At 42.3% G+C, this 12937-nt stretch overlaps 1 protein-coding gene across 1 annotated transcript in view; it reads right to left on the minus strand.

Moving 5' to 3' along the window:
• Positions 1-12937, minus strand: part of ankrd12 (ankyrin repeat domain 12) — a gene marked incomplete at its 5' end in the record, with an annotated part of 43050 nt that overhangs the window by 14183 nt on the left and 15930 nt on the right. Inside the window, 3 exons of the mRNA XM_078207248.1 lie at positions 516-5416; positions 7969-8122; positions 11494-11636. Of these exons, the coding sequence (XP_078063374.1) occupies positions 516-5416; positions 7969-8122; positions 11494-11636 (5198 nt within the window). The remainder of the gene's footprint in view (positions 1-515; positions 5417-7968; positions 8123-11493; positions 11637-12937) is intronic.

Here is a 12937-nt window from a genome sequence, read left to right on the forward strand (position 1 = left end):
ACCCGGGACCCTGGAGCTGTGAAGCAGCAGTGCTAACCACTGTGCTACCGTGCCGCCCCTGGTTAAATACAAAGCAAGAGGCTCCTTCAATTTGGCCCTTAAATTGGGGGTGGTCCACCTCAATTGCCTGATTAAAGTCATTACACAATCTTGAGGGCTGAGACAAAAAGCAATTACTCTTCAGATAATTACGGGAAGTAACTATCCACGGCAAAACGTCTACATTGTTGTTCCATCCCTCCCACCTCCAAACAATCTTCAGACCTACTTACCTACTCGCAGCTACAAACTGTACGGATTCCCTTCGATTGTATATTTCTTCCCAATGGAAGCAGTTGAATGCAAAACATTTATTAAAATTCTCCATTAAGGACTAAAGGGTTCACACTTTACTCGGGTACATTTTGAATAAATAATTCAAATGACATTCTTATAGACGGTATGCAAACTGAATAACTCCTTCGAGTCACTTAAATAACAAGCTCTATAAAATATTTTCATGGACAACCACTTACAGTTGGTATGCAAAGTTTGCTCAGAGGGTTTCCATCCAGCAGGTATGATCCAGTGAATGTAACAAATTCATCGTAAAACTGTGGTGCTTGAGGAGTGACACTACACAGCACTTTACGCTTCTCTTCTATCTTTTTTCTAATGTGGAGATATTCATAATAAGGGTTTGCCTTTTCTGAATGGTACGGTTGAATTTCTTCTAGTTTTAAAGAATCTACAATGGCTGCCAGTGATTGCTGAGTCTTTTCCTTAGCTTGCTGCAGTGTGGATTTTACTTGTGCAGGATGCGGAACTCGTGACATCTTTCGTTTATGTGGATGGTGCACTTGACCTTCCTCCTCCTCTGTAAACTTCGCCTTGCTTTTCACAGGTATGGAGGATTCTGTATCTTTGTCAGACACCTGTGCACAGTTGACAGCAGATTGTCTGCTTTGATTGGCTAGTAGGTTTGCTCTGTTACGAGTAATCCTCTGAGGAATATCTTGTTCTGTTCGGTCAGCTTCCATTTGCTCTTCCAGCTCCTCTTTTGACGACTCAGTGGACTGCCTTCGTTCATCAGGTGCTGCCTCATGCATCATTACAGCATCTTGAGTAGTAGTCGTAGAAAGTTGAGGAACTTCCATCTCCAATGAGGCATCTTGGCCTTGAGCCTTACTTTCCAAGGGCTGAGGCTCATCGCTTATGGAACTTGTGTGCACATGTTCAGTGGAAGGTGTTGCTTCAGGTAATTCTTCTGTTGGCTCAGACGGCATTTCATCAACTGTGGCTACCGGCACTTTGGCTAATGCTGAGCTCTCCTGATTACATGTTGGCTCCTGATCAGCTGAAGTGATATTTTGTGTATCCTCTTCGGTCTTTTCTTGAGATTCAGTTGATGTACTCTGTACAGGTCTTGTTTGGTCTACAAGGTTTTCATTCACATTATTGCATTCTGATAATGCTGTGGATGATGGAGAGAAATTTTCTTCCAAGTCCTGCATTTCATCTGATTTGCAATCATTGGAAGCATCTTCCACGGTCTTCTGACTAGCAAGGTCAGCAGTTGTTTCAACAGGAGGATATTTAGCATCCTTTTCATCAGCCATACCTACACTGTCCGAGTGTGGTTTGCATGGTAATGAAGTCTGATCTGTATTTTGCAAAGTTTGAGTTTGCGGTAGATCTTCTGGAGTTCCACATTTTGGCCAAAAGAGAACTCGAGGGGTAATATCATTATCTAATGATGACCTAATACAAGATGTATTGGAAGTATGTGTAGGTGAAAAATAAGACGGCGCTTCTTGGAGATTTGTCACTTGGGGAGGTTCACTGCAAGGTATCTGTGGAGACTTTGAGACCAATTCCGATGTCAACTGGTCTGAACATCCCCATTCTTGTGAAACATGTAATGGGCTAAAAATGCTTTTCTCACAAGCTGAAGATAAATACCCATCATTATTACTGTGCGAAGGAGGATCAAGCCTATCATAAGACACTTCCAATGGTTTATTTGGCTGAATGCTACCAATCACACAGTTTAGTTGTGGCTGTACCACAGTCATTTGCTGGGAAGTATTTTGAATTATGCTGCTGGGATTTGCATCCTGTGATAAATAATGAGTGCTGCTTGGCACAATGACAGCAGGTGGTGTGGAAACAGAAGGTTGTAAACAGGAATTACTATTAAATGTGCCCTCTTCAGTGCCACTGTCTGGAGTTGGTTCTGGTCGAGGAGAAGTACAGGCTTGATGTTGTACTGAGGGTGAAAAACTAAATTGTTTTTCACTTGAAAGTGGCAGGTTACCTTCAAGATGCTTGTGGGACAGTTTATCATGTTCACTTGCAGCAGCTGGTATACTGCATCTCCGAATATCACCTACCAACCGGCATTCGTTCTCATATCTAGCATTGTCAGCGGAGACTGATCGCAGGTAAGATCCTGGAAGTTTATTGGAGTACGGTGATTTAAGTCGATCTGGCAAATCAGCTAAAACATCAGAGTCTCGGTCATATACAGCAGGTGATTTGGCACTGGACAGAAATACTGATTGAGAAAAGGAAGACTGAGACTCAGAACCCTCGATAGTGAAATCTGAATCATAGTCTGTTAAAGGCCGCGGCGTCGCTACAGCTGAAGTTTGACAGGAATCTTCTGAACTCGCAACAGAAATCATCGATATAGATCTCGACGTTAGCCCTGCCCGATCACGTTCTTGTCTGGGAGATGCAGTTAAATTACTTTCACAACTTATGAAAGGTCTTGGTGTATCTGTCAAATTCTGTTTTGCATCAGTGGACAGTGATCGCATGTTGTTAACATCTTTCAGCTGCTTGTCTTTAGAGTGTGCCTCTGAAGGATCTGAACTTTTTGATCTAGTAAGTTCTTTGCTTGCTGTTGAACTCTTCAGTTTTTCTCGTTCTTTTATTTTTGTGAGCTCAATGCCAGATCGATGCCTCTGCCGTTCTTTTTCTTTAAGCTTTATCTTCTCTTTGTGCTTTTTGTGCCATTGTTCAATTTCTAGATCCTTTAGGCTTAGCATCCTTTCAAAACTAGTCTGCATCAAGTCATCATTTACTAACCTCTTCTCCTTTGGCCGCACATCCTTTGCCGAATTAGAGTCTTTCGACTTCAATTTTTCGGCTTCCACTTCTTTAAGCTTTGCTTTAACAGTGGCATTTACTGGTGTTCTTTCTTTTTGTCTGTCTTTTTCCTTCTTTTCTTTCTCTTTTGTTTCAGGAGTTTTAAGAAAGTCCTCCTTTATTTTATCCTTTGAGGAAAATAATTTATCGTGAGATGCTTTGCTACTCTCAATAGTGCTACGTTTCTTCTCATCTTGCAAGTGCTTGGAATTTGTTACGAGATCACCCTCTCTTTCCCTAGACTTTTCTTTCTTCTTCTCCTTTTCTGTATCTCGGTCTTTTTCTTTCACTTTGGCAGCTTTACTAGGAGTGACATCTTGCGAGTCTTTTTCTGATAATTTTACCTTCTTCTCCGCAGCATGCTTTTCTTTTTCCACTTTGTCCTTCATCCCACTAGAATGACGCTCCCTTTCACTTTTTTCTCTCTCGTGCTTTTTCTCCAATTTTTCCTTACTCTTTTCTTTCTCATCAGGTTTCCTAATTGAGAATATATTCTTCAATTTGTCATTTTCCCGGTGGATCTTCTCTGCAGGGGAATACAAGTTACTAGATCGATCTTTGTCTTTTGCTTTCTCTCCATGTTCTTGTAGTTTGCTAAATGTTTTTTCCTGTGTTTTCTCATGAAGCTCGGATTTATCTTTTTCCAACCTATTTTCATGCTTTACTTTTTTCTCTCTCTCAGAATATTTTTTCTCTAATTTTTCCAAGTCCCTCTCTTTGGTTGGGGACTTTTTTTCACTTTTCTCTTTGTTTTCCTTCTTCTCTCTATCTGGAGTGTCAGATTTGTCTCTCTCTTTCTCAAATAACTCAGTATGCTCTTTCTTCACAATGACACTTGAGTAAATTGAGTCATCTTTGTCTGCAAGCACAATTTCCTTTCTTTCTTCCAGATTGGTAAGTTTAATTTCTTTTTCTTCTTTAGAATGTTTTTCTCGTTTAGCCTTTTTAGACTTTTCCTTCTCTTTGTCCTCTTTGAAAGGTCTTTCTTCTTTAAAATATTTCTCCTTTGTTTTCTCTTCTTTAACTGGAGTTTTGTCTTTCAATGACTTTTCTGATGGGGCTAAATCAGAGTTTTCATCTTTGAACGTCTCATTAGTGTCATCATTTTTGAAAAAGTTCTCTTTCCAATATTCTCTATCAAACTCAGGATATACATCTTTCTCATTCTCTTTTTGTTTATGTTTCCCCCGTTCATTTTCATGTTCTTTTTTAATTTTGTTTTTCTCTTTATCTTTATGCTTTAGTTTATGCTTTTTAATAACTTTGCCATCCTTGTCGGTCTTCTTAAGCACTTCTTCCATGTTATCGAACACGCCCGCCTCCTCATCTTTGCTTCTCTGTCCAGACTTATCAACAAATTCCACGTGTAGATCCTTTTTGCGATTCTTAGTCTTTGCTTTGAACTTAAAAGATTTGTTGCTGGAACTCTCAGAGGTGTAGTCAGAGTCTGTAAGATGATCAAATCGCACAACTTCAGGTTGAAAAGACATTTCTGAGGCTCCTGAGGATGGGCCAGTTTTGGCATTTTCCTGTTTAAGTGGTTTTGCTCGTTTTTCACTTAATCCACAGGCATGTTTCGGTGACTTGGCAGTTGAAATGTGGAACTGATGACCTGAAGAGTCATCTTTCATACACAAAGACTTTCTGAACGAATCTTCCTCCTTCGTATGTTCTAATGAGTCCAAACCAGAGCAAGTGGAGAAAAGCATTAATTTAGCATTTTCCTTCTCTTCTTTCTCCTGTTTAAACTCTTGGTTCTCTTTGTTTTTACTTTGTTTCTTCATCTTTTTCTTCCCTTTTCCTTTCTCTTTCTGTTCAACGGCAATCAGATTTTCTTTCTTAGTCCTTACATCAGATTTGCTGCTATCTGGAACAACTTCCAGAGAGCTTGTTGAACAAGTTTTTTTCTCTTGATGTAGTTCGTCATCTGAACTTTCGGAGCTAGATGAAACAAGAACTCTTGCCGATTTTTGTTTTTTAATTTTGAACGGTTTCTGCAACTCTAGCTTTGGTGGTGTTAAGTAGCTGTTCTCTTTTATTACATTCTTTTTACTATCCTTTCTTCGAATCCTTTTCTGATCTACAAGCTTGCCTATTTCTTCCACTTCTTCATCTTCCTCGTCATCATCATCCTTGAATTCATATTCATCCAATGCAGATGATGCAATCGATTTGCAGGGTGTCAACTGCTGATTGGCATCAGTTTTTAATTCCTTTTCTGGTTCAGAATCATCCACATTTTCATCCACGCTAGATGGATTCACAGAAGGCAACTCTTCAGATTCTAGAAGAACGTACAAACAAAATGGAGTTGACATTTGGAACTGGTGCATTTTTCAAGTTCTGTTCCTACTCATACATAACAATATATGAAACAGAGAAAGGTCACAGCATTTCCCAGTTGGACATATTCCTATCTGGCAGTTTTACGAATGCCAATTTATATCGGAAAGCTACAACAAAAAAAAAGGAAAGTTTCCTTGGACTGGAAAGATGTATTGAAGCTAAAGTTTATTTATTAGTCACAAGTAAGGCTTACATTAACACTGCAATGAAGTTACTGTGAAATTCCCCTAGTCGCCACACAACGGCGCCTGTTCTGGTCAATGCACCCAACCAGCATATCTTTCAAACTGTGGGAGGAAACTGGAGCATCCGGAGGAAACCCACGCAGACATGGTGACAAAGTGCAAACTCCACAGAGACAGTGACCCAAGCTGGGAATTGAACCTGGGTCCCTGGCGGTGCGGCAGCAGTGCTAACCACTGTGCCACCCATATTGCTGTCCGTATTGTGCAGTGCCCAGTTTTCATTTACCATGAACTGCTCACAGGAATTGAGGGAACAAAATCAAAATTGGTTGATGATACTAAACTAGAGAATGGTAACCTGTTGAAGATTCATAGAATCTCTACAATGCAGAAGGAGGGCATTGGGCCTATCAAGCCTACACCAACAACAATCTCACCCAGACCTTATCCCCGTAATCCCACGTATTTACCCCACTCTTTCCACTGATACTAAGGGGCAATTTAGCATGGCCAATGCACCCAATCTGCACATCTTTGGATTGTGGGAGGAAACTGGAGCACCCGGAGGAAACCTATGCAGACACGGGGAAAACGCGGAAACTCCACACAGTCACCCAAGGCCAGAATTGAACCTAGGTTCCCCTGGTGCTGTGAGGCAGCAGTGCTAACCATTGTACTACCGTGCGGCACCTAGATTGTGAATCTAGAGATTGTTCTATCTAGAGATTGTGAAAGGAAGACAGAAAGAGAACTAGCAGGATGAGATAGCAGTGTTATTTGAAGCTCAAAAATATTAAGTATTTGAATAAGGAAAAGAAATACACCTTAAATAGTGAGACTTTAAATGGAAGCATCTTGGTGTCAAATTATCAACTAGCACCTTTAGTGTCTATGTAAAACCATAGAATTCATGTAATTATAGAAGCTGACAACTCCAAAACGTTTCTAAATATAAGCGTATGAAAAATAATTACTATAAGCACAGTGGGACATTGGCTGGTGGATATAACAATAATCACTGACCTATATTGAAGTAATAAAAGTGAAGAGAATTAACTGAGGTAGTGGGGAGTATACTAAAGATCACATAAAAAGCTGTGGGGGGGGGGGGGGGGGGGGGGAAACAGATGTTGGAAAGAGTTGTCAGCTTCTGTAATTATATGAATTCTATGGCTTTACACAGATACTAAAGGTGCTTCTTTTTCCCAGGGTGGAAGAGTCAATTACTAGGGGGCATAGGTTTAAGGTGGGAGGGGCAAGGTTTAAAGGAGATGTACGAGGCAGATTTTTTACACAGAGTAGTGGGTGCCTCGAACTCGTTGCTGGGGGAGGTAGTGGAAGCGGATACGGTAGTGACTTTTAAGGGGCGTCTTGACCAGTACATGAACAGGATGGGAATAGAGGGATATGGTCCCCGGAAGGGTAGGGGGTTTTAGTTCAGTCGGGCAGCATGGTCGGTGCAGGCTTGGAGGGCCGAAGAGCCTGTTCCTGTGCCGTAGTTTTCTTTGTTCTTGGAGGTGGCACGTGGTTAGCGCTGCTGCCTCACAGCATCAGGGACCCAGGTACAATTCCGGCCTTGGGTGACTGTCTGTGTGGAGTTTGCATATTCTCCCCATGTCTGCGTGGGTTTCCTCCGAGTGCTCCGGTTTCCTTCCACAGTCCAAAGATGTGCGGGTTAGGTTGATTGGCCATGCTAAATTGCCCTTTAGTATCCCAAGATATGTAGGTTAGGGGGACTAGCTGGGTAAATACTCGGGTTTACGGGGAACAGGTCTGGGTGGGATTGCCCCTTAGTGTCAGGGGGATTACATGGGACTACAAGGATAGGACTGGGTGGGATTGTTGTTGGTGCAGACTCGATGGACCGAATGGTCCTTCTGCACTGTAGGGATTCTACGATTCTAATTCTTGACCATAGAATTAGAGCACACAGTTCTGCAAATTGCAGCTGGTCTGATAAGTATAGGTCTACTGAAATACTGACATAAGGGGCAGGAGACTAAACATTTCTTAAATCAGCTCTGCTGACTTTTGGTGAACCTTCACAGGGAATAATGAAAAACTTAAATTCCGAAGCTATTTTGCTTCAGAAATGTTTTCCGTTAACCAAAGGAGACACTTAAGATTTGTGTTTTGTTTTACTGTCAACATTAAATAGCAATTAATGCATTTATGAAATATAATACATTTAACTGGAATATACAGTCACTTGATAGTATGAATGACTTGATTTATACTGTGCTTCTATCATGCCAAGACTGCCAGCAAGGCTAGCACGTTTATTTTAAAAAGGTTCTATCATAACCTGTACAACTGTCATCATCTTCGTCATCAGAAAGAGGCAGCTCTCCTTTCAGAAGCTGCTCCATTTCGTCTGAATCAGCGACATCCACAGGACGCTCTCCACGGTGATTCATTTGATAGGCATCCCCACCATTGCGCAAAAGTAGTTTCACAATCTAGAGAGAAAGATATCCAGGTTAGAAAGTTGAAAATTGTTGTCCATCCATACGAAATTTAGCAAAATTATGCTTTGAGCAAATGCGAGTACACCATAAAATTGGACAAGCTTTTAATTGTGGAAGTGGTTTGGGTCAGACATTCTCGTTTAAATGCATCATACTGATCACGACTGAAAGCAAGACAATAACGACTGGTGAACCACATAATAACCTATACACTTTTCTACATAGTTTTCTGATGCATTCACAACAAAGATCACAAGCACTTGGCAACTTGTATGCACACCATTTACTCCCAACAATGTGAAGGTCGAATAGTTCGGATGGGGCAGTTTTTGTGCAGTGTGTGCAGGAGGGGTTCCTGACACAATATGTGAATAAGCCGACAAGAGGTGGCGCCACATTGGATTTGGTACTGGGAAATGAGCCGGGCCAAGTGTTGGATTTGGTTGTGGGAGAGCACTTTGGAGATAGTGACCACAATTCGGTGTCTTTTGTTATTGCAATGGAGAGGGATAGGGCCGGACGGCAGGGCAAGGTTTACAATTGGGGGAGAGGTCATTATGATGCAATCAGGCGGGAATTAGGAAGCATAGGATGGGAACAAAAATTGTCAGGCAAAGGCACTAATGATAAGTGGAACTTTTTCAAGGAACAAATACTGCGTGTCCTTGATAGGTATGTCCCTGCCAGGCAGAGAGGAAATGGCCGAGTGAGGGAACCATGGTTCACAAAAGAGGTGGAATGTCTTGTCAAGAGGAAGAAGGAAGCGTATGTTAGGTTGAGAAAACAAGGTTCAGTTGGCTCAATGGAGGGTTACAAGTTAGCAAGAAATGAGCTGAAAAAGGGACTTAGGAGAGCTAGGAGGGGGCATGAGAAGTCCTTGGCGGGTCGGATCAAGTAAAACCCCAAGGCTTTTTACTCTTATGTGAGGAATAAAAGAATGACCAGGGTGAGGCTGGGGCCGGTCAAGGACGGCAGTGGGAATTTGTGCATGGAGTCAGAAGAGATAGGAGAGGTGATGAATGAATACTTTTCTTCGGTGTTCACCAAGGAGAGGGGCCATGTTTTTGAGGAAGAGATGGTGTCACAGGCTGATAGGCTGGAGGAAGTAGATGTTCGGAGGGAAGATGTACTAGCAATTTTGAATAAACTGAAAGTTGATAAGTCCCCTGGGCCTGATGAAATATATCCTATGATTCTTTGGGAGGCAAGGGATGAGATAGCAGAGCCTTTGGCATTGATCTTTGCGTCCTCACTGTCCATGGGGGTGGTGCCAGAGGACTGGAGAGTGGCGAATGTGGTTCCTCTGTTTAAGAAAGGGAATAGAAATTACCCTGGTAATTATAGGCCGGTTAGTCTTACTTCGGTGGTCGGTAAGTTGATGGGAAAAGGTCCTTAGGGATAGGATTTACGACCATTTAGAAAGATGCAGCTTAATCCGGGATAGTCAGCACGGATTTGTGAAGGGCAAGTCTTGCCTCACAAATTTGATAGAATTTTTTGAGGAGGGAACTAAGTGCGTAGATGAAGGTAGTGCAGTTGATGTCATATATGTGGATTTTAGTAAGGCGTTTGATAAAGTCCCCCACGGTCGGCTTATGAAGAAAGTAAGGATGTGTGGGATAGAGGGAAGTTTGGCCGATTGGATAGGTAACTGGCTATCTAACAGAAGACAGAGGGTGGTGGTGGATGAAAAATTTTCGGACTGGAAACCGGTTACCAGCGGAGTGCCACAGGGATCAGTGCTTGGTCCTCTGCTATTTGTAATTTTTATAAATGACTTGGAGGAGGGGGCTGAAGGGTGAATCAGTAAATTTGCTGATGACACCAAGATTGGTGGAGTAGTGGATGAGGTGGAGGGCTGTGGTAGGCTGCAAAGAGATATAGATAGGATGCAGAGCTGGGCTGAAAAATGGCAAATGGAGTTTAACCCTGACAAATGCGAGGTGGTTCATTTTGGTAGGACAAATTTAAATGTGGATTACAGGGTCAAAGGTAGGGTTCTGAAGAATGTGGAGGAACAGAGAGATCTTGGGGTTCATATCCATAGATCTCTGAAGGTTGCCACTCAAGTGGATAGAGCCGTGAAGAAGGCCTATAGTGTGTTGGCGTTCATTAACAGGGGGTTGGAGTTTAAGAGCCGTGGGGTTATGCTGCAACTGTACAGGACCTTGGTGAGACCACATTTGGAATATTGTGTGCAGTTCTGGTCACCTCACTACAAGGAGGATGTGGAGACACTGGAAAGAGTGCAAAGAAGATTTACCAGGATGCTGCCTGGTTTGGAGGGTAGGTCTTATGAGGAAAGGTTGAGGGAACTTGGGCTTTTCTCTTTGGAGCGGAGGAGGTTGAGAGGTGACTTGATAGAGGTTTATAAGATGATGAGGGGGATAGATAGAGTGAACGTTCAAAGACTATTTCCTCGGGTGAATGGAGCGGTAACTAGGGGGCATAACTATAGGGTTCATGGTGGGAGATATAGGAAGGATGTCCGAGGTAGGTTTTTTACTCAGAGTGGTTGGGGTGTGGAATGGACCGCCTGCAGGGATAGTGGAGTCAGAAACTTTAGGAACCTTTAAGAAGCTATTGGATAGGCACATGGAGTACTTCAGGATGATAGGGAGGAAATAGCTTGATCTGGGTTTCAGACAAAGCTCGGCACAACATCGTGGGTCAAAGGGCCTGTTCTGTGCTGCACTGTCCTATGTTCTATGAAGTGCATCATTCGTATATGTTATGTTGACTGTATAGTAAACACAAAAGATCCAATGTGGGATTTAGTGCAAAATGTTGACAAAAGTTGGGAAAAGCCTAACATCTCTAGTGGGTAAGTTGTTGGAAGGTATTCTGAGAGACAGGATCTACAGGCATTTAGAGAGGCAAGGACTGATTGGGGACAATCAGCATGGCTTTGAGAGTGAAAAAGCACGTCTCACAAATTTGATTGAGTTTTTTCAAGGGGTGACTAAGAAGGTAGATGAGGGCACTGCAGTCGATGTTGTCCACAGGGACTTTAGCAAGGCACTCAGGGGCAATTTAGCATGGCCAATCAACCTAACTCGCACATCTTTGGAGTGTGGGAGGAAACCAGGGGACCCGGAGAAAATCCACGCAGACACAGGGAGAACATGCAGACTCCGCAGAGAGTGATCCAAACCGGGATTTGAACCTGGGTCCCTAGCGCTGTGAGGCAGCAGTGCTAACCACTGCGCCACCGTGTCACCCACTGAAAATTGGAGGAAGAATGATTACTGGAGTGCCATCAATTCATTTGCACATAAAATTTTCCAATTTAATTCAATGCTTTTTAATTGAAAGTGCAGTGTTAGTTTCATGCAACATAACTCATAAATCATAGTACATACATCTCTGTGTCCATTGCTTGCAGCATCATGCAGTGGAGTATCATTGTCAAGTCCCTGGGTGTTCACATCTGCTCCTGCTAGTATTAGCTGTTTAGCAACTTCATAGTAACCCAAGTTGCAGGCTTCATGTAGTGGAGTCCACCCTAAACAAGAAGCGCAAAACAAAAAGCACAATTATTTACTTCTATCCACTGTAATGAAAATTCCTTGCCTCTCAGCTACTGACTTTTAGAATCTAGTGCTATGCATGAATGAACTCAAATTATTTAACTGAGAGCAACAGCAAAGATGACCAAAATTGACTTATCATTGAATTTTTTGGGTGAAAAGAAAAAGCTTAACATGTCGGATGTCATTTGGGCGGTTGCATCTGTGTCATATCAACCTCTTCAACTGGATCTGCCTACCCTAGTTCAATTTCCTTACCTTGCTCAAACCCTGATCTGTTCCCTTTCAAACGTTTACCCAACTTGATTTTAAATGCTGTTTGTAGGATCTGCCTCAATAGTTACTTGTGAAGCATTCCATTTTCTAATAAATCTTTGTGAAACAAGTCTGAGATCCTGGTGCTAATTCTCCAACCACAGAAATATCTTTTACTTGTTACACCATCATAACTATATCGGCAGTTCTTGCAGGACAATTCCTACTTTAAGTCACTGTTGCCCTAGATTTTGGCAAAGAATGCTCCATTGAGTGGGGAGCAAGTGAGAAGAATTGTGAAGGATACAGTTTCAGAATTTTTAAAAGCTTTCAACATCACAATATTAGCCACGTAACCATCTCCCAACTTGTATGTAAAGAAACAGATGAAGAAATTATAAAATGCTCTGTGGTCCATTCCTTCTGATGCATTGCTAGAATGGAAGTCTACAAATGTCAGCAGTCAATTGCTGAGATTCAGAATCTCAGACTTGTTACCAGGCATCTGTTGCTCTGGAATCAAAAGTCCCAAAGAAGAAATCAGTCACTGGCCAACAAAGTATATTCTTAATCGTTCCCCCAGGGTTCACATTACAACAAAACCATTTGGGTGAATGCTCCTCGGGCTTTTCCACTGGAGATTTGGCTATACCACCGATGATCAGAGGGGGCTGTGGAATAGTTCCAAATGGAATCATCAGCTGAACAAAAGTCTTCAGACATCTGCGCTCTCAATCTGCAAGTTGGATGACATCCACGTCGCATTGGGTCCTTGAGTAAACATTAAGAACTGGGAGAATTTAATTTTCCCAGAGCCTGTAGAGGGTGCAGTGGAGATGTCTAGGAAAGAAAGGAGGCCTAAAAGAGCTTCACATTTCCTTCAACAGAAATTCCAAGCCCATCTTAGCAATCGGTTTGTAGTGGAGATGCCTTGTTAGTTGTGCACCTACACCAAGCTTGGGAGAGCACCTGCTATTGGCTAATACCACCTGTTACCTGGATATTATGTGTGAGCGGTACC

Source organism: Mustelus asterias, unplaced genomic scaffold (assembly GCF_964213995.1).
Source record: "Mustelus asterias unplaced genomic scaffold, sMusAst1.hap1.1 HAP1_SCAFFOLD_2156, whole genome shotgun sequence".
NCBI classification, from domain to species: Eukaryota; Metazoa; Chordata; class Chondrichthyes; order Carcharhiniformes; family Triakidae; genus Mustelus; species Mustelus asterias.